We start from the raw sequence: 21,073 nt of genomic DNA, 5'->3' as shown, positions 1-21,073 counted from the left end.
CTTTTTCAGATATTCTTTTGTAGATTTGATTTAAAGTTGATTAAAAGACTGAGGGGGGGGGGGGGTTCAGGTAGCTGCAAAACAAGCCCAAATCACTCCTCTACCGCCGTGCTGAGCAGCTGATATGCTGCGTCCACTGTTCTCAATTGATCACAAAGTCCTGTGATTTGGTCCTAAGGTTTGACCTTGGGGTGAATTGTCATGGATATTCACTCTTAAGATTGTGGGATCATGTTAACACAAACCTGATGCAGCCCAGCAATAACTTTGCAGCTCTTTTGTTGTAAATGAGCATGTTAACATTAAATAACCCACCTATTTACAAGACAGATCAAGAGCATCTCAAGTTGCCCTTAAGAGTAAAAAGTGCATTATAAAAACATGACTCGAGTTTTTGCCTGCTGTCATAAGCGACAGCAGGTCTTTTGCTGTCATAAAAGACCTGCTTTTGCTTGGATTCTTTGCAACTGCAAGAATCCAAACAGGTGCTTGGATTCTTGTTTTGGTTTGGCAGGCCAGAGTAATGTCTGAAAATACAAAGGCCTTGAAATTGTCAGCAAATTATCATTTTGCCTGAGATTTATTTAGTTAGATGATTATTATGAAAAAAACTTTTTAAAACTGCACTTTTTTTTTTTTTTTTTTTAGCAATTTTCACTTTGTGGACCAACTGGGCCTTTTGGCAGGTCATGTTTATTAAGCCTGATTTTAGGAATAAGATGGGTTAATATAAACTGCAGACTTCCACTTTAATTTTAAAATATTAACTAGAATTTTGTTTATTACAGTATTCTGTTGACTTTTATATCTCTGTGGGTTAACAATTAGTGTTTTACTGCATTTTTATTAGAAATGTATCAGTGCTTTTTTTGGGTGTGTACCCACTAAAGGTAATTGTGTAAATTAAAAATGAATACAGAAATCTGAAAGGCAAAACAGAAATTGTTACAAATAAGACGCTTTTCATAGAAGTGGTAAGTTTCAACATTGAGATCTTTATTAAAGCTCAGTTTTCCATTGTACAAATGTCATAGTTGAAACTGCATGCAGTGGCTTGGTTTGAGGCACGTTACTAAGGAGAATGAGCATTGTTGACTAAAAACACACAAACAGAAAAATAATAATCGGATGTAGAATTGCATAACTTAATCTCATGGATATTTCAATCAAATTGAACTACAAAGTCATATGTCCATTATTAGCTATTGTTTTTTGTTTTTCTCGTTTTAAATTGGAGACACGTAACATAAACACAGATGTATAAAAAGGCAGAACAGAGGGAAGGACACTGCAGTTAAGACAAGTTTGGGGTTTTTTTTCTCCCCCTTTCATTTTGCATGAGGAGTACTTTGCCACTAAAGGTTAAGGGTATAAGAGGGATGAGAGGCACAAAAAAAAAAACAACAAAAAAAACAAATTCTGGAGGCATGAGCACCACCACATCCGAGTGACACTTCTGACGTGATACCACACACTTTAAAAACTCAGTTAAACCTGAGCGCCGCATTCACTGAGGTCTAAACGACTGGAGACTAGAGACTATGATACGCCGAACGCTCTGACAGCACAGAACGCAGATAAACAAAAGCAGTAATGCCTTTCTGAAACACTGAACTTTAGTCAAAGATGGCAACAGAGGGCGAGGACCTTTGACACGACAAGGGTGACACGATGTACGGGGATGAAGTTTCCACTGGATGTGTGATTTGTTATGTTGATAAAGCACCCAGGCTTGAACGGGCGATCGACAACGAAATGTGCAAAAGTTTTTGCCCTCGCACAACAAGAGCAACAAAAATCATGATGAGGTGACACCAGCAACCGACAAAATGTGGCTATAAACTCTACCGTAGTTATAAGTTATTAGACCTCTTGCCTTTTTCTTCTTCATAAAAAGCATACATATTGCAGCATGAGGAGAAACTGTTATATCCTCAGAGTCCAGGTCAGGTCACACCAAAAAAAACAAAAACAAACAAACCCCAAAGTAAAACAACAGAACAGGCACGTACAAAGTTATCCGTCATATTGGCCTCCTCCACAGCTGCACATTAGTCCGTATACTGAAGCTATTCTTGGGTCGACTGCTGCCCACAGGGGCGACAGCAGCAGCTCGTCAACGATGTTAGCTTCGTCAAGAGCCCACAACATTACAGATCACTACAGCAAACTACTTATGTCAAAGCAAAACAAACAATTTTTCTTTTTTTTTTTAATGTTGATTGGTCACATAGCTCATCTGTTCAGCTGTACTTCTGTTCACACCACCTTTGGTAGGAAGTGAAATGAACAAATCAGATCGTCTCAGGCCGAGAACATTCTCACCTACAAGAATTTAACAAAAACATCTGAAGAAGAAAAAAAAAAAAAAAGGGCTATAGATTTTTAACCCCCACCCCTTCTGTTTTCTTTTAATAACACTACCGTTTACTTGCTTTCATGTTTTATTCATCCTGAGGCACAACACCAAGTCCACTCACTGAACTTTCACAGCTTCTGGCCACCTGGAAGTAGCAATTTACCTTTTCACTGTAGCGAGGAAATACACTGTTGTACATGAAGGTTTTTAAAAAACAAAACAAAAACAGACAATATATTATCAATAACCAAGATTTATCAATGCCTATCGCCAAAAATATTAAGACCGGGGTAGAGTGGTGGGGAGAGCAGAGCAGTAGTGGCTTTGTGTGTGCGCCTGTCACAGTACAGTCTGCCTTCCGTGGGAATGTTAAAGATAAGGGAAGAGATGGGGGAGGTAGCAGAGGGAGATTGGGAGGGGATAAAGGTGGAAGGACAGAAAAGGAGAGCAGTTCACCAGCCCTCACTGATATCTATTGTGTTTGTGCACTGTGTGTGTGTGTGTGTGTGTGTGTGTGTTCTCTACACTGTGATGTCATGTTTGCATTTTATTCCCACTCTGTGGTGCCAGGTGGTTTGGAGGTCAGATCATACATGACTCTGGAGATACCTGGGATCTTCTTGATCTCATTTACCATCTTCAGCACCACCTGATGAATCAGACAAGACAAAAAAAACAAAAACAAAAAAAAAAAAAACTCTTAAAAACACACAAATAAAGAGAATTTAAATAATTCCTGGATCACTCATTTCCAATCCTGAAAACCAGAATTAGGAGCCATGAAGGTAAGATATGCAGAAAAATATTAGCTGTAAAGGTTTAACGATGGTATACCTCCTCTGGGATATGGTTGCCTGGCATAGCAGGGATTCCTGTCATGAAGTCGCTGGTGATGAAGGTACGAATCACCACGGAGCGCCGGCATGATGGCTGCTTTTGCAGTGGGTCACGGTCAAAGTGCAGGGGGGTGAGGATGATCGGCATCTGGCTGATCTTCCCAGAATAGCCTGAAGGGAGAAACAGATGTTAAGCATAAAATAGCCAAAGGAAACAAAAACTTGGCAGAAAAGACAGAGCATTGTTGTTGACAAACTCCGTAAATCTGCTGATCTAGGCTTGATCGTTTTGATAACACCATTAAGGTTTTTGTTTTGTTTTTTTGTTTTTTTAAGGACAAAGAATGCTTTCATAGCAACAAGCAGCAGAAATAAGGTTCCTCTGAAGGGTGGATGGGCTCTCCCTGAGCGACACAGTGAAGAGTTTGGTGATTCAGGAGACGCTGAGAGTAGAGGTGCTACTCCTACTACTCCTCCACATCAAGAAGAGCCTATTGAGGTGGTCACCTCCTGTGTAAGGTGTTCCAGCTGGGGATATCCTATTCTGAGGAGGTCCCTGGAGAGATTATTTCAACTGGCTGGCCTGAGAACTACTTGACGTTTCCCCAGATAAGATGGAGGAGGCAACTGACAAGAGGGAGGTCTGGGCTTCCCTACTTGCTGCCCCCACGACCCAACTTCAGATAAGCGAAAGAAAATGGCTGGATAGTTTATTGTAATTTGTCATATTTTAATATTATGTGATGCTTTTATATATTTAGCATTGGTTTAATGCTAAATCATACTCTGGTTCAGACCAAAAACATCACACTGAGACCATTTGGAGGAGGTGGTCTTGGTGCAGTTCCAAACAGACTCCAGAGTGGTTTGTTCGTGTCGTGAACATGATCCGACCAAGATCTGAACCAACTACCAGCGGTGCGTTACATGTTTGAACTAAAAACTTGTAACTGTTACACCTTTGAACTAAAAACTTGTAACTGTTACACCTGTTCTGTATTCTCAATGTGGGAAGGAACTATAAACGTGCAAAGGTCTGTACAGGAGACCGTGAAATGAACGTAAATTCTCCGTTCTCTCACAGCATCTTCTTCCTGTTTCTACTTTTGTTGCTCCCGCCCCAGACACATCTGGCCAATGAGGGAACTCAACATTCTCTCTGTGACACATTTTGGTTTGCTTGGAGTCCACTTGCACTTTTCGCTGTGTGAAAACAACCAAACCACAGGAAAAAAATACAAGTTTACAAACTCATCACCTCTTTCTGTCCACAGGAAACCAACTACAGCTTTGAAAACACACCCTTAGACTAGACTCTTTTTTTGTTTTGTTTTTATCCCCCCTAGCAATTACTTTCTTAGTTGCTATGAACGTCCCCAATTTGAATAATATTTTGAATTATAAAGACTAAAACTAAAGTTATTTCCTGTATATTTTATTAACACACAATGTCATTTCATTTAGTTACAGGTTTTTCTGAAAATTGGTCTTAATTCTTATATCAGTTAACTAAAATGTAAACATGCCTAGTTTAACTTTTACTTTAACAGTAGAACTACACAGCAGATCTGATGATGGTCACATGGTATATGCTGGTATGGCAGAAAGCATCACTGCAAATCAATGCAACACTGTTTTATCCTTAATGAAACATTTCTAGCCTGACAGGAGTAATCTCTTCCTGGAGAATGTGCTTCCTGTTTTAAATGAATAAATCTACCATCTCTACTACTTGTCTTGATTTGATTTGTTTTCTTCTTTGCGATAACAATGTTTGTTTGGGGTATTTTCCCCTTTTAAATCTTCATCTTCAGTCTTAAATATTCTAAAATAGATGAGGTTTTAAACATTTGAAAGCGTGCACTTACCAGACTCTCTAAGAATAGAATGAGCTACAAAGTCAGCCTGTCTGAGCGTGCTCAGAACACCCGTGGTCAGGAAAGTTGGAGTAATGTCTGTTGGCGGCTCCTTCATATGAGACCCAAATACATACACAACTCTGGAAAAAAAGAAGAGAGGCGTGAATGAATCTAAGTGTTTTGCCCGGCTGTCCACTGAGGGTGGACGAATGAAACCTGATTTTATGACTTACCTATTGATGTTATGGCACATGCGAGGGATGAGTCTGGCCAGGAACATGAGCGATTCCCAGTGTGGAGATTCTTTACTTGTGACACCGCACACATAACTGTAGGACCGGCAATCACCCTGAGACAGGAAATGTTCTTATTCTTACCATCTAGCCAAAAATCAACGTGTCATACATGTTATAAAGTATGAAAGGCATTTTGTTAAAATTTGTTTTCGTGTGACAAAACTAAAAGTTTCTAAATAACCTGTCAGCTTCCACTTTTAGAAAAGCCGCTAAAAGCTGCCAGTGTTTGCCCACAGTCTGTCCCATTTTGAGGTTGAGGGCAAATTTAAACCTCTGGCTTCAGACAGGAAGTACTAACAGACACCTACACACTGTCTGACTGCAGCGTTGTGGGTGAGGAAAGTAGTGGTGACTAATTCAACATTTTTGGCATATTTAACGGTAACTACAGGACACACCCTCCACAGACGACAGGGAGAAAGACTCTAAAACGGAGAATCTGACACTCTTTGTTTGGGTGTCTTGGTCCTGTGGCTGACCACTTAATTACAGTTATAACGCAGAAACATACAAACAGCTGGCAACATATACTTTGTCAAGTTTTCACTGGACCTGAGAACACTTGGATTCTCCACATTATCTTAATCTTGACTAAAGATAAATACATGAGATTTTTACAAAATCACATGGGAAAGATGTTTACATTAATATCCACAAATTGTCAATAAAACTTACATTTTCTTACTGACCAAAACATATGCCAGCAGTTTCTGTCCAATGTCTTTTCCTATTTCTTTAACGGTATGTAATTTGATCAGCTGTCTCACCTGGACACCAACAGTTTTGATGGGCAGCAGGAAGGCATTGAGTGAATGAAGGCTGGTGATCTGCATGAGCTTCTCCTCCTCTTCATCTGATATGCACGACTTGACTCTCTGCAGCAAGGCATGGGGCTGGAGAGGAGACGGGAATAAAAGCACCTTGTAAGTGTGGAACTGAAAGACAGCAGCCGGCAATATACAAACCGCTGAAGCTCTGACGATGTGACTAGTAGTTTTCAACAACACTTTATCAATTTCAAACTTTGCAAAATTTTTGCTTGCTCTTTCATCAAATGACATACCAATATCCTCCTTCACGAGCTTACAATATGTCCATCAGCCCTGTCAGGAGATTTTATTTACCCACAAGTGTAAATTCATGAGTATGAACTGACCTGTATCTAGCACAACATGGCTGGGAGTGAATTTGGGGGGGAAATGTATTTGTTGGAAGCCAAAATTGTAACTGAAAATAAAACTTTATCGATTGCCCAAAACAACTGAAGTGATAAAACTAGCTGAGGAGTGTTTCCAGTGATTATCAGTAAAATTAGCAGCAAGCTTCAGAGCAAACATAGAGCATACAATCTGCTGTGTTAGTTCAATCTCCTCAAAGCATGTTTGGAGGTTTGCCATCCAAGCTTATCACATCGCAACATTTGAGTTAGTGTGCGACATCTTGCAGTTATCTGTAACTTCACAAGTAAAAACAGTGACAAGATGCATTATGATAATAATACAGACAAATGATATCAGACTGCTGGGATTTCGCTGTACATCAGCATTTCCTTTACCTTTTTGACACTTGCAGAGAAGTCTGTAATGATTTTGAGAATGTTGTTTGTTTCAGCAAAATCCTTACAGATGTAAGGCTCCTCTGCACAAATCACTCTGATGGACAAACCAGGACCTAGAGAAAAAGTGGAATGACCGTCACTTTGAGCAAATGAAGGAAGTGAGTCTTTGAGTGTCTGACTCAGTAATTATATTTACACTTTTGTAAAGTTCAGTCAGAACAGTCACATTATAGGCCTGTGAGTTTATGTACTTGCCAGGGAAAGGATGCCGAGACACAATCTCTTCTGGCAGGCCAAGCTCTCTCCCCAGTGCTCTCACCTCATCTTTATGGAAATCTTTCAGCGGTTCGATTACTTTTCCCTGGAGGATTACAACAGACAAGAATCAGCAATGCACAGTGAGCGGGCTAGCGTTACGGCTAGGTGTCAAACAGCTGTGCATTCACAAGAGGCTGCACATAACAACAAACAGCAAATAATCCATGACAATGAATACGCTAATAAGACAAAGACGCGTCAGTAGTGTTGTGAGCTGGAGCATAAGCGATGTAAATGTTTTGTGCTTCTTATTATGATTTCAACTCCAATAAAGCTCTCCTTGAACCATGCATCTACGTCATTGCAAATAATATGGCTATAAACTGAAGTAGCTAGCTAAGAAGGTTAGGGAAATTAGATTTACCTCATCTCTGAGTTTGCGGATGAGCTCAGTGTCGTTGTGGTGTGTTTTGATGACCTCTGCTTTACCACTGGCGAGGTGAGAGGCGCTCTCAATAAGATCAGGCCTCAAGGTACCCTGTGCCAGAAAAACCTCTTCTGGTTTCAGATTCATCTCTCCAATCACTTCATTTGCCACCTGTGATGTAGGACAATTCATACAGTCAGAACAGTACGGTGGCAGAGAAAAGAACTTAAATGTCACCATCAATAAATAACACTTTCCAATAAAGTACTCAAACTTATCCTCACTTTGACAAATGTGTCTCCAATAATTTTCCTTTTCTCCTCAGGGTTGGTGGTCATATTCAGTGTTTTACTGATGCGTTTCCGCGGCGTCCTGTCCTCCTCAGAGATGGGAAGAGTTGTTGTTCCATTATAGAAGGTGTGCGCTGCATTTACCACTGAAGGAAGACAAACCACAGGGTTAACAGCAAAACAAAAACTCAGTCCCAACTTTACTTTCACTCTCAGGTGTAAGCTTGTGGTTTTCTTACTCAACTACAAAGCTGAATAGGATAAAACTGGTGTGGTGGAGGAGGGTGACCAAAATAATAAAGCAACAAGGAGAAAGGGATCTGGCTTTGGCAGATAATGTTTTCCCAGAATGCACCTGTGTTTACTGATGTAAGCGGTTTTCAGACAGGTCACAACGATGGCACCATGGTTGTCTGAAAATTATTATTTGCAGTGGCTTATGCTGTGCAGCCAAGGTTTGTCACTCCAGTGAGCAAAGAAGGTCAAAGTTTAACCATCTTTTAACTTTGTAACCGCTGTGCACTGTAATGAATATCTGTGCATCTGTGCAGCTGGTGAAAACAGAGCCGTTCAGCCAGCAGCAGGTACAGAAGACTGCTGGCCTTTTTTTAATAAACAAATATGCGCTTTAGTCACAACATTTTGGAAAGGGTAACTCCATAAAGTGAAAACTATTCAAAATAAGAACCTGAACGTATTAAAAGAGTGCAATTAATTCAGAAAAAAAATAAAATAACGTGTGATAAAATTGAATTTCAAATAAATACCTCATGTACACGCTTAAGAACTGCAGAATTTGGATCCCTACCTTTGAGTTTGATTCCCAGCTTGGTCAGGGCCTCCTCCACGCTCTGACTTTCTCTCTTCCTCATGAAGCCGTTGTCGATGTGAACTGCTATCACCTGGTCCTGGTTCAGAGCTTTGTTCAGGAGGGCTGTGCAGACTGTTGAGTCTACTCCACCACTCAGCAGCACCTGCGAGTATCATCAGAAAGAAACAGTGTCTCAGAGATAAAGCTGAGCAAAGATTAAATCTGATTCTTCACCACCTGGCCCCAATTTTCACAACTCAGAGTACCCACTAATTATCTGCAAACGTGTGGCTTATATTTATTTAGGCTTCTTGTTTTATTAGTCATACACACATCTGGTGTTTCATCTGTTGGCAGGCTGTTAAATATTAAGCCTAAGAAAGAGAAGATTAAACCTGCTCCTGGAAATGATCCAAAATGCTGTACTCGCTGCAGGAACACACTACAGCAGAATGAGAGTATTGTCACAGATATTACCAACTATCCCACACACTGTACAGCATAATATCAGTACTTTAAGCCCATTTTCCACACTCAATTATCGCCTTCACCCTCCCCTGAGATGAAACCCAGTTTGAAGCCACTCTGGGAGTGGGCTACCTTCTTTTCAGATGCAACAGGGTTTAATTTGAGAGTTTAATTGGTTCTACTTAACTTCCCACCATTGCTACTGTCATTGCCTCCTGAGCGACTACCACACTTCACTGTCAGCTTTTTAGCTTCAGCCTTTTAGTTAAATCATCTCCCACAGTAAATATTCAGTAGTTTTGGTCTCCCCCCCCCAAATCATCACTCACCAGCACTTTCGACTTGTCTACTTTTTCTCTGATCTCACTGATGCAGGACTGTTGGCGGCTCTGAACGGTGAAGTTACTCGTGCAGCCCGCAATCTCAAACACGAAGTTACGCAACATCTCCATGCCTCGCTCCGTCAGGTCGACCTCAGGATGAAACTGCGTCCCATACAGCTTTTTCTGCTCGTTAGCGATCCCTAAAGAGAAAACAGAGATGTTTTAAGGGGCTCATTTAGTAAGCTTTAAGAAAAAACCAAGAGTTTAGATGTCGGGGAAAAGCACTTTTACCCAGAACACAAATTAGCATCATCTTCAAAGGCTATGTGAGATGTAAATATATATGATACAGCCTCAGGCTTACTTAACATAAAGTCCAAATAAAGCTGCTTTTGTAGTTTACCATAATATACTTGTGAATTATATTCAACAGGATTGACGCATTTCTTGTGTCCTGCTCACCAGCAATGATGTTCCCTGATTGGGCCACCACTTTAAAGCCATCTGCCACTTTATCCACACTGTCTCCATGGGTCAGCAAGACTACTTCTTCCTTCTGAAGACCTCTGATAGGTTTAACACACACACACACACACACACACACACACACACACACACACACACACACGATTCATTAAATCTACTATGCATGTTACTGTTTTCAGCACTTTGTTTATATAAGGGAAATAAAGACTACACCCTACCTTAGACTCTTCATTATTTGTGTAATAGCCCCTTTACATCAGCATGACAACAACTATGTATGTGGTCTGTACGTAGAACATAACAAAGCACTACATATCCAAGTTACAAGAAATTACAATACCTAAAAAGGGAGCAAGTGTTGTCTAGTCCAATGCTGAAGACTCCATCCTCCCTTACACTCTTTTTGTGTACCGTTCCTCCAAAAACTTTATTCATCATCTGCAACACACACACACACACACACACCAGAGGTAAGTAATGGAAACAGATATGCTACAGGGAGTGTAAAACTGCCTGCAATGTAAAGTAATGTACTTGTTACTTTTTTGTCTCACTGGGAAAAGAGAGTAAGTATTACTCTTCTCTTCCACCAGTGTAAAAGTACTCTTGAAGAAGGTGGTGAAGTCCCAGCTGGTGTGGGAGAGCTAAGGAGCTGGTTCAAGCAGAGTGACAGTAACGTGTTGCTACTTAGAGGCAATCTGTGTAAAAAATGTTTTCTTGACAAGAGCCTTGTGGAAGTAGACTTGGTTTTCTTAAGAATACAATCACAGTTTATTTTATTGTGTGCATACCTGCATCCCATAGCAAATCCCAAGGACGGGCTTTCCTATAGTGAATATGGCAGGGTCGAACCAGGGGGCATCTTCCGCATACACAGACGCTGGACCTCCTGAAATAATTATTGCCCTGAGGCATGAAACACAAAGAAAACAATCATGTAAAACTGCATTATAAAGCACTTCAAAGCTTCTACATTGACACAGTAGTGTGATTAAACATGATGACAGGCATGAAATAAAACATCTCAAGTAGAGATGCGTTTATGTGCTCACCTGAAGCCCTGTTCTCTGATAGCAAAGGCCGGGGTCTCTAAAGGGAGGATTTCAGAGCGTACGCACAGCTCTCTGACTCTTCGGTCAATCACCTTCCCGTACTGCGCCCCGGCATCGAGGATCGCCACCGCCCCTTCACATGACCCATTCTGCTCTGCGCTGCTGATCTCCAGCTGTGGACACGCATTTAGAAAGATTAGTGAAGATTTGCATGTGAGGTGACTAGCTTTCTAGTGGTCTAACAGCAGAAGGTAACTCAATTCCTTCTTGAGTTTACTCTCCTCCAGCGCTGTGACTCAATAAAGCCTAACATAATTGTTGCCATGTGAGCTGAAACAGAGATGGACAGCAATTTTGTGAAATGTGCTGCAACCATTCAGCCCATCACATGAATCTCACAAGTTAGACATTATCAAGACTGAGATCTCAGTATTTGAAGCAGTTCAAACTCTGATCCTCAGCACTCATCTATATGCAAATGTTATTTATTTAAACGCATGCATGCTCTGTGGGAAGTGTGCCATCCAGTCTACAGTGAATTAAATTCAGTAATTTTTTCTTTATAAACAGCCGAAGTGGGTACACATTAGACAAACATTATCCCACGTGGTCAGTGGGAAACTTCCGCCGTAAATGTTTCTGAAAACAATTTGCTGGGTACCCCCCTCACCTCCAATTTTAACCTTTAAAGCACAACCGGTAATAACATGGGCTGAAGAAGAGTAATCACGAGAGAGAAAAAACACTATGGTTCCAGTGCAAACTTCACCATATCAGCTGATAAGGCAGCTGTAAGCCGCTGCAATTGTTAGACAGGTAAACCACAAGTTGGCTCACACACTAGCTTCGTGACGATGTTAGCAAACTGACAGTTAACGAACGTTAGCACGAAGAGTGTGACAGCTACCGCTTGAGGTAAATTAGTTCAGCACAAGCACAATTTCCGGTTACTTAAAGAACACGGACGCTATCGTAAAACAACATTCTTGCTCTGCGGTGCTGTCACTACGAACTGTGAGCGCCCGGCCACGGCTAGCTAACAGTTTATCAGTGTAGCGAGCTAGCGCACCGCTGGAATAAACAGTAGTAACGAGCGTTAGCCTGTTAGCAGTGCTGTGAGTAGCTGCTAGGTTAGCGGAGCTATGCTAAAACCCACGCGGTGCTTGGAGCTGAAGTATCTTGGGGGTTGGGGGGTCCACCATAAGAGAAGGGCAACCCCGTTTACTGGGAAAATTAGTGAAACCTTTTTTTCACGGTTTAACATCAATTAGTTATCACGTCCGGCTTGTTAGCAGCTATGAGCAACATGTTAATGTAACACTGCAACAGGCACACACTGCTCCTCCTCAGCAGCACTGTTGATAACGTTGCATGCTCTCTTAACTTTCCCCCCCCCGAGGTACACAGAGGCCGAAATTAACCGGGGGGAGGACTACAGCACTAACCTGGGTCCTAGCACTAAGTCACCAGGGCTACCTTATACTGGAGCCCCGGGTATCTCCCGCTCAACTGACCTTGCTGTCTCCGTTGCACAGAGCCATGGATGACTGCCGTGTTGTGGAATGAGCTCTCCCCTTCGCCTCGCTGTCCCAGGTCTCACAGAGAGAGGGCTGCTGGTTAGCTCCTGGCTCAGCACGCCGACTACTGTTGGAAAAGCAGATTGGGCTGTTGGTTTGAAGATGTCACAGTCTCTCCTCTGGCCGGGAAATAACTTTCATAGTGGGAACAGGCTAAGTAAATATGTAGCGCGAATATGTCATGGGTGGAGCGAAAAGTTAAATAACCAGAGTAAGGGAGAAGGGCCCCCGTGGGGGCTGGGCATCTAGCTAAATTTCGTTCCTCAGCCTATCATTACTATATGTTTGTTTGGGGACTTAAAATGAGTCTATCGGTCAAAACAGACAAAAGTGTGAATTTCAGGAATAGTTATATGGTATATGCTGAAATATAAGGTAGCTCCAGTGATAACACCTCAGTCTCTGTCAGGCAGGAGCATCAAATATGTGAGAGGAACTCGCTGTACTTTAACACATCTACTGTACTAGATGTTCCAGGTGTGGGTGACATTAAACTGTTTCCATGTATTTTTCAGGCAGCTTAAAGAAGAAACTAAGAGTTACATTCACTCATTCAGTTTCCATTCATATCGCCAATAATAATGTTGCAGTGGCCACAGTTTCTATACTTATAGATTATTGCATACTTCAAAGACCAGCACCCACCCAGGCCCAACTTGCTTGCAGAAATTGCTGCTATGTAGCCATCTCTCCGTCCCCAGTTTGGATTCTCAGTCATTTGGCAACAAGAAGAAGCAATGAATGCTTCAAGGTTGCCACACTTTAAAGTATTATTTCTGGAGGCTTGATGAAAAAAGAAAAATCCAGCTCTTGGAGATCACAAGGTCAGTCACGTGTTAAGTGAAAAACGAAATAGCCATTAAATATCCCTGAGAAGGGGAGTTGGACTATTTTAAGTTGCGTGAATCTGAGAATTACTACAGTATATTCAGATGTGCTGATTTTAGCACCATCCAGTGGAAAATGTGATGAACAACATAACGTGACCAGGGGAAAATACCAATCATAGATTTGTTGTAATGTGTTGTAATGTGTCCTTTAAGGCCAGTCAGATGATGTAAACCAACCAATAAGGTAACCACTGTAGCAGTCCTCATGTGACATAAATTAATCTGCTCAAATAATCCTAATCATTGGTATGGTTTGAATAATTCACCCCAGCATATAGTGTAAAAGTAGGCTCAAGATCCCTGTCTGCAGGTTTTTGGTGATTCATATATAGTTTGATACAAGAGCCCTCTACATGACATAATTTGTGCACATTGATAGTCAAACTTTATGGGGTTACAATAGAGTAATTCAGACATATCATAGCTGCTGGCAGTGTGGAGCCCCAGAGCAGTTCAGTGTAGATTTACACCGACACAGACATTCTCACATGAGTGCAACTGCAGCTTCACAGTCTCCATCACATGCTGATATTCTCAAATATGCCCGTGTGTGTTGTCACATGCCATCTGTGAGGATAAGCAGCTTCACATGCACTCATGGCAACCACAAGGCCAAGCATGCTGTCATTCATTTTCTCTAAATTAAATGTGGGGTAATGCGTTTGTCATGACCCTCGCCAAAAGACCCTTTGATCGAGGAGAAAACATCAGTATGAGCCCTGTTTAAAACCCGTGGGGTGGTTGAAGAGTTTTCGATCCGTATCTTCTTCATTTTGATTTTACAGTATCGCTATCATGTGCTTTCATCTGGATTCTCAAAGTTCAGGAGTAGCTCAACTCACCCTACAGTCTAAAAGATGAATGAGAAGAAGCGTGATTGTTGGCTTTCAATAATGATGCATGAATAAAATTTCGTAATTGGTTAACATAATCCAGGGCTGCCATGCAGCATACAATAATACAGCAGCTTAATTAATATGCATTATGGATCATTACATTCATTGTTAGGCAAACTACTAATTACTGCACACTGAAAGAGGTTGAACTGCAGCAACACTATCCTAATGCTGCATGTGGAAAAGTCATCCAAACCACTGTGTATGATTAGAATCACAACACTGTGGAAAAACTGTGATTCAATTAAGTTTATTGCACAAAGCACTCGCCCATGTTCAAATTTTGTTTTTGGTTTGTTGGTGATTCTTTTAAACCAAATTTTCACTCTTACAAGTTTACAGCCAAAAGAGATTCAGGTAGAGACGACATATTAAATTAAAATAAGATGGGTTTAAAATGAGATATGCTTTATCCAAAAAGTATTTATTGTTTATAGTCTCGGTAGTTTACTACTACTACTACTACTACACACACACACACACACACACACACACACACACACACACACACACACACACACACAAAAGAGAAAAAACAGGGTTGTGTGTAAACTGTGACTAAAAACAAAACAAATACAAAAAAACAAACCACAAACACACACACACACACACACAAAAAAACCCTGTAAAAAGTGTTAAAAGCTGGGGTTGAATGACAGAAAATTGACAGAAATGATATGATTATTATAATTATATGAATTATGCGATTTAATTTGACATTTGTACTCACTGCATTTATTTACAGCACTAAACTAGAACTTAACAGTTCATTATTTTTTGTAGGTCTGATTTTTATTTAAAGTTAATTTTACATTTTATGTAATATGCTTTATGTGAATGATACCAACTGTAGTTCCGCTTGAGTGTATTTTTTTTTTTCACCAATATTTAGACGTTACGTACACTGAAGCGGAACTACATGCAGTCATATTTTGACACGTCAGCTGTAGGCGCCGGACACATTTGTAAGCTGTACTTGTCGCATTTCCTTGCTCGGCTGTGTTGATGTCCACCGATGTGAGAGTTATAAGTGAAACGCTTTTCATTTCCTTGTGTTTTCTCGTCTTTATGAAGATGTCTCTTACCTCTGAATGAAAAAACTGAATGAGCTGATTTTTCCGTTGATTAATTCTGTGATTCAACCGCCTGTGTTTTATGATCTGGCATGCTGCCATCACCAGGTATGTCTAAATTCATGTGTTTCACCTTTTCAACTTACATGTGCTTTGTATGTATTTGAAAACGTCTTATATTGATTTGATGTGTTTTATTTCTACTTTTCTGTAACACTTGATAGTTTTCAGATGAGAGCGGGACCCTGCGTGTTATTGTACTCTGAATATATTGAACCTTAGCATCTCCATTGGACTTATTTCTCTTTACTGTACCCTTATTTATCATAGATCATGGTTTAACTTAGTTTGATTTTGATTTTTTGTGATTCCATGCAGTCGTCAGTTCTACCTTCAACCCCAACAATGAGTGACTGCCACAGTTTATGATTAATGCAAAGTATTTGCACAGGCGCACTGGTATGTGGTCATCTTTTTTCTGATGTGTTGCCATGTGCATGCAGCGTAATTTGAACGTTATTCACAAACTCACTTTCTCGTCTTCATCAGAATTGTTCAGTCCAAGGAATTCCCCATTTCATTGTTTGTTGCTCACTGCACCTTTTCACTGCTTCTCCATTGCATATTAAAATAATATAAACCTATCTGCTTTGATCAGCATGATTCTGCTTCCCATAATGCTGTCACTGTACAAACTAAATGATTGAAGGCATTTATAGCAGCTTCAACTAAAAATCGGTTTAGTTGTATCAGTTGTTTTCACTCATCTCCTTTTGAAGATTTGCTGATAGGACTGGAGGGTTGAGGCCCACTAATCCATTATGGAGTCCTCAAATTTAATCAGACACAAGAACGGGAGGCAGAGGAAGCAGGTGGGTGGCACCCTCCCACCTGAAAACATAAACGACATGGAGAGTGACTTCTCTGAGCCGGGGATAGAAGACGAAAGAGAGCAGGGTTCTCTTCTGCTGCGAGGGTCGCCTCGCAGGTCTGGGATACGCGGCGAGCTGGGGAATGTGTCGCTGCTTCTATTTCTCTATGTGCTGCAGGGGATTCCTCTTGGACTGGGTGGAAGCATCCCTCTGATTTTGCAGAGTAAGAATGTCAGCTACAAAGACCAAGCCTTCTTCAGCTTTGTCTTCTGGCCATTTAGTCTCAAGCTTTTGTGGGCACCCCTGGTGGACGCTCTGTACTTCAGTAGGTTTGGTAGGAGGTAAGAAATACATCTGGATGCTGATTACCCTGATGTTTTAATCTGTATCCATGTTATTACACTTCATATCTCTAGACTGCGCTTCCTTCTCCTAATTATGTCTTCCTCATGTTTCTGCAGAAAGTCATGGCTGGTGCCCACACAGTACCTCTTGGGCCTCTTCATGCTCTACCTTTCTGCAAAGGTTGAGTCACTGCTGCAGAGTAAGGGAGGACCAGATGTGGTTACGCTTACTGCTGTCTTCTTCATGCTTGCCTTCCTGGCAGCCACACAGGTAAGCTTCTTTAAACACCATGATACAGACAGATATTTAGATCGATAAATAAAAGGCGTTTCCTTTCTTTACCTCCTTGTTATTTAAGGATATAGCTGTGGATGGCTGGGCACTGACTATGTTATCCAGAGAAAATGTGGGCTATGCATCTACATGCAACTCTGTAGGCCAGACAGCTGGCTACTTCCTGGGAAATGTGCTCTTTCTGGCTCTGGAGTCTCCTGACTTCTGCAACAAATACCTCAGAATAGTGCCCAAAGACACCGGCATTGTTACCTTGTCAGGTACTTTCTATCCATAACCCCTAAAAAAAAAAGTCAAATATATTTCTGTTGGTGAATAAACAGCAGTTTTGGTCTTTTGTTTCCTCCGGTGCAGATTTCTTGTTCTTTTGGGGTGTGGTATTCCTGATTTCCACCACTCTGGTTGCCATCTTTAAAAGGGAAAATGTACGTGGCAGAAGAACGACTACCACCCCGGAGGAAACACAGGGTGTCATGGAAACCTACAAGTTGCTATTATCCATCATCAAGATGCCAACAGTCTTTACCTTTTGTCTCCTGCTTCTCACTGCTAAGGTAATTGGTCACTATTGGATACATGAAGGTGTCACTTTTGGATATTTGCCAGGTGGAAATGTAATTTTTTCCACTCTCTTTGTGTTTCAGATGGGTTTCTCTGCAGCAGATGCGGTTACAGGTCTGAAGCTGATGGAGGCTGGAGTTCCCAAAGAGCAGCTAGCATTGCTAGCAGTGCCCATGGTACCTCTCCAGATCTTCCTGCCAGTGGTCATCAGTAGATACACAGCAGGGCCCAGACCTCTGGACATCTTCTACAAGGCCTTCCCATTTAGGTGGTAACGCATTCTGCACACACTACGCACACATTCAGTAAACAGAAAGCTAAAACGATCTTGTTCTGTGCTGCAGGCTGCTTATCGGATTGGAGTTTGCTCTGCTAGTGTGGTGGACTCCCAGCGTAAAACAAGAAGGAGCCTTCCCAGTTTACTACTATGCCGTAGTGCTGCTCAGCTATGCATTGCATCAGGTTTGCAATTTCTTTGCTGTTCTTATTTTCTAGTCCAGAGTGCTACAGTGTCTTCCAGCTTACTGCCTCTGTGAAAAGACTACTAGCCGCTGTAGTCAAAAGAAGACTCTTATTTCCATCTGCTGTAATTGATATCAGGCAGTGTGGCTCTGTTGTGGCAGAGCAGGAGCAAGAGCCCAGCACATAACAGAGCAGCCATCAATGCCAACAGGGACTGATTAGGTTATACAGAGCATGAAAACAGAAGCTGAGTGGAGATGGGTTGCAAAGCAGCATCAAGATATGCAGAAAATGTATGCAGGTTAACAGTAGAGTGGCTTAAACATTCACTTGGGGAGCAAAAGGCCGCTGGTCAAGTCCACCGACAGAGACACTCCCCTCTGCGGCTGTCAGGAAGGGCATCCGACATGCAGAGCTTGCCCCCTTGTGACAAGGATGTGCTGGATGAGAAGTTCCAGGTGAATCATTAGCTGATTTGCCAGTTGAGGATTTGATGGCCTACCTGAACAAACACTATACAGGACTGCAGTCCTTTAGAAATTTGCCAACAAAACTGAATTAATAAGATAATTAAGCAAGAAAAATCAGGTTATAGTAGACTGAAAGAACTTTGTTAACCTTCTGTTTTTTGTTTATTATTCTCCAGGTGGCGTTGTATAGCATGTATGTGGCCTGCATGGCTTTCCATGCCAAAGTGAGTGACCCCCTTATCGGCGGGACCTACATGACCCTGCTGAACACGGTCACTAACCTCGGAGGAAACTGGCCTTCCACTGTGGCTCTGTGGCTGGTCGATCCGCTGACCTCTAAGGAATGCCAGGGGGCTGCTGGGCAGAGCTGCGGCTCTTCTGAAGAGGCTCTGGTAAGTGATCAGACGATGAGGATGGGGCAAGATGGTGTGTGTGTTCTCTTCTATAATGCTCTAAAAGTTCAAATAATTCTTTCTCCCATGTTCAAATCTCTAGCTGTGTGTGAAGGAAGGCGGCGTCTGTGTGACGACACTGGACGGTTACTACGTGGAGTCTGTGGTCTGTGTTGTGATGGGTTTAGCCTGGTGGGTGTGGTTAGGGAAGAAAATGAGGCGTCTGCAGGAGCAGAGCCCGGCTGCATGGAAGTGCAGAGTGAACTGAGGAGAACGCACGATCAGCTACACCGCAGGCACTCTTTGGTTCACTCGACCTTCATTTACTACACCAAAAACTGCTGAACTACTTCCATCCTCATACATCCCGTGTCTCCGGCCCTGCTCTAGCTGCTACATTCAGAAAGCATTTACCCCCACGCTTTGCTTCTGTCACACTGAATTATACATACGTGAAGATATTCACTATTTTTATCTTTTGTCATTAATCTCACTAATAGTAAATGATATTGTACTCAAAGCTGAAACAACCCTCAGACTATAGTTACAAAGTTATCTTGATTTGGCTCTCATATATATCCTGCTGCTTGAAATCGCTTAACCAAAAAGAGCTCAGTCAAAGATTAGGTCATGTTTTGGGTTCGTTTAAACGTGCTCGGATGGCCAGGCTATGCTGCTCTGCGCAGTTTTTCTTTTTTTTTTTTTTTTACCCCAAATGGCAGAAGCACATCATCCTTTCTAAACCTTTCACAGAAGAAATCTTGTAAAGGAAGAACTTTAGACAGACTCGTTCACCTGCCACACCTTTGTTTGGTCTACGTTAAAAGGATACTCGAGGGAAAGACAGTCAGGATACGCAGAAGCACTAAATCTGACCTAAGTATATGCAGTTTAACTCAGTCCGTGTAGTAATCCAGCTAAATTACCTCCCTCTCAATATTTTCTTAAAATTACTTTCTGAGTAGGTTTTTTTTCCAGTAAAGTAATTTGTGCCTTATTTAGCTTTTAAGTCTTTAAAAAAAACAAACCACCGCTTAGTCTGAGCTGCACTGTAGTTAAAAAATGAAGGCAGGGAATATTAGTTATTTGCAGATGAAGTTACAATGAAGAATACTCGTTTTCACAAATCTACTGTCATTTAGAAAGCTGCACTTAATGATATGGCTGCTTTCATACGCCAGTTATTTTTCTGATTGGGCAGCTAAGTGCATATTCCTTACGAAGACTCTAAATTGCATACTGCGAACCATCTGTGGTTACATGAAGTGAGATATGTGAGATCTAAACTGCTTTATAAATGTGTTTCTTAAATAAGGACCAATTAAAAATGGAATTGCATTGTTGGTCAGTGCCACTCTTCACTGTTGGACCATTTAGGTTTTTAGTAGTCTGCCAGGTAAAGGTGTTTTAAGCTTCCAAAGACAGCTGGTGTGATTTTTCACCGGACAGTATACTTGGCATGCTTCAGTATTCAGCTAGGCCCCAGATAATAATAGACTGCATTCCCCCGATTTATAGATTATTGATGCAGCACATATTAAACCTGATGTAGGCATTTAACTATATCGTCCGTCTGCATTTGCAGTGCATATCGAGGATCTCTTAGCTGAGTGCACCTGCTGGGACAGTACGGTCAGCTTTTGCTATAATAAATTTGTGGTCACTTAGAAAGGTCCTTGTTTTTGCAGGAAAAGCACTTTTTTTCCCATCTAACTTGAAAAGAAAAATAATTTTTAGACATCTTCACAGCATCCTTGTTTGTTTGAATAAGTTTTTGTGCTACAGTGTGTACTACTCCCTTCTCAAACAAGCACAGCCTAGCTCTCATGGCCCAGAAAAATGGCGTTGGTCATTGTTAGTCAATGGTGCTAGCTTCAGTTATCATGCAAATGTAGCCGAGATGGAAGAAGTCCCTTGGATGACCCCAAAAATACAGCTTCCAGATTAACGGAATCAACTTTCTGGGATTTACTTATCTGGATGATTGAGCATGGATCAAGACAGTGTAGCTCTGATGAGTACTTTCTAACTAAGCGGCCAATCAAGGACCAGTGAGACATCTGTTTTGTTCTTTTGAAAGCTAGACCCACTGATGTACTCGTACTCAGCTGTGCACAGAGGTCTCTCACTCCTCTTTCCATTACACTCAGCTCTTTGAAGGGAGTAGTACACATAGTTGCATTAAAACCATTTTGAGACTATAAGTAACACTAAACTA

The 21,073-nt window shown here is 41.4% G+C and overlaps 2 protein-coding genes across 4 annotated transcripts; one reads left to right on the top strand and one right to left on the bottom strand.

Moving 5' to 3' along the window:
• Positions 1-975: 975 nt before the first annotated feature.
• On the bottom strand, positions 976-12,772 carry gmps (guanosine monophosphate synthase). 2 transcript variants are annotated; one of them, XM_026192402.2, is made up of 16 exons: positions 12,538-12,772; positions 11,024-11,196; positions 10,763-10,877; positions 10,312-10,409; positions 9,948-10,051; positions 9,492-9,685; positions 8,692-8,857; positions 7,878-8,029; positions 7,591-7,764; positions 7,164-7,269; positions 6,906-7,021; positions 6,118-6,243; positions 5,288-5,403; positions 5,064-5,194; positions 3,194-3,366; positions 976-3,008 (listed from the first exon to the last, which is right to left on the bottom strand). In XM_026192402.2, the coding sequence occupies exons 1-16, from the start codon at positions 12,562-12,564 to the stop codon at positions 2,907-2,909; spliced, it is 2,073 nt and encodes a 690-aa protein (XP_026048187.1). In that variant the 5' UTR covers positions 12,565-12,772; the 3' UTR covers positions 976-2,906. The 2 variants fall into 2 exon arrangements, with proteins under 2 accessions (XP_026048187.1, XP_080145384.1); XM_080289258.1 differs by lacking the exon at positions 12,538-12,772 and adding an exon at positions 11,694-11,890.
• A 2,573-nt stretch (positions 12,773-15,345) lies between these two features.
• On the top strand, positions 15,346-19,582 carry slc33a1 (solute carrier family 33 member 1). 2 transcript variants are annotated; one of them, XM_026192080.2, is made up of 10 exons: positions 15,346-15,567; positions 15,838-15,918; positions 16,239-16,672; positions 16,793-16,946; positions 17,035-17,230; positions 17,325-17,524; positions 17,615-17,799; positions 17,876-17,993; positions 18,640-18,855; positions 18,959-19,582. In XM_026192080.2, exons 3-10 carry the CDS (start codon positions 16,281-16,283, stop codon positions 19,121-19,123), a joined length of 1,626 nt encoding a protein of 541 aa, XP_026047865.1. In that variant the 5' UTR covers positions 15,346-15,567; positions 15,838-15,918; positions 16,239-16,280; the 3' UTR covers positions 19,124-19,582. The 2 variants fall into 2 exon arrangements, with proteins under 2 accessions (XP_026047865.1, XP_026047868.1); XM_026192083.2 differs by lacking the exon at positions 15,838-15,918 and having other exon boundaries at positions 15,431-15,567.
• Positions 19,583-21,073: the final 1,491 nt, after the last annotated feature.

This window comes from Astatotilapia calliptera, chromosome 14 (genome assembly GCF_964374335.1).
Source record: "Astatotilapia calliptera chromosome 14, fAstCal68.1, whole genome shotgun sequence".
Taxonomy (NCBI): Eukaryota; Metazoa; Chordata; class Actinopteri; order Cichliformes; family Cichlidae; genus Astatotilapia; species Astatotilapia calliptera.
This window is presented reverse-complemented; position numbering and strand designations above follow the sequence as displayed.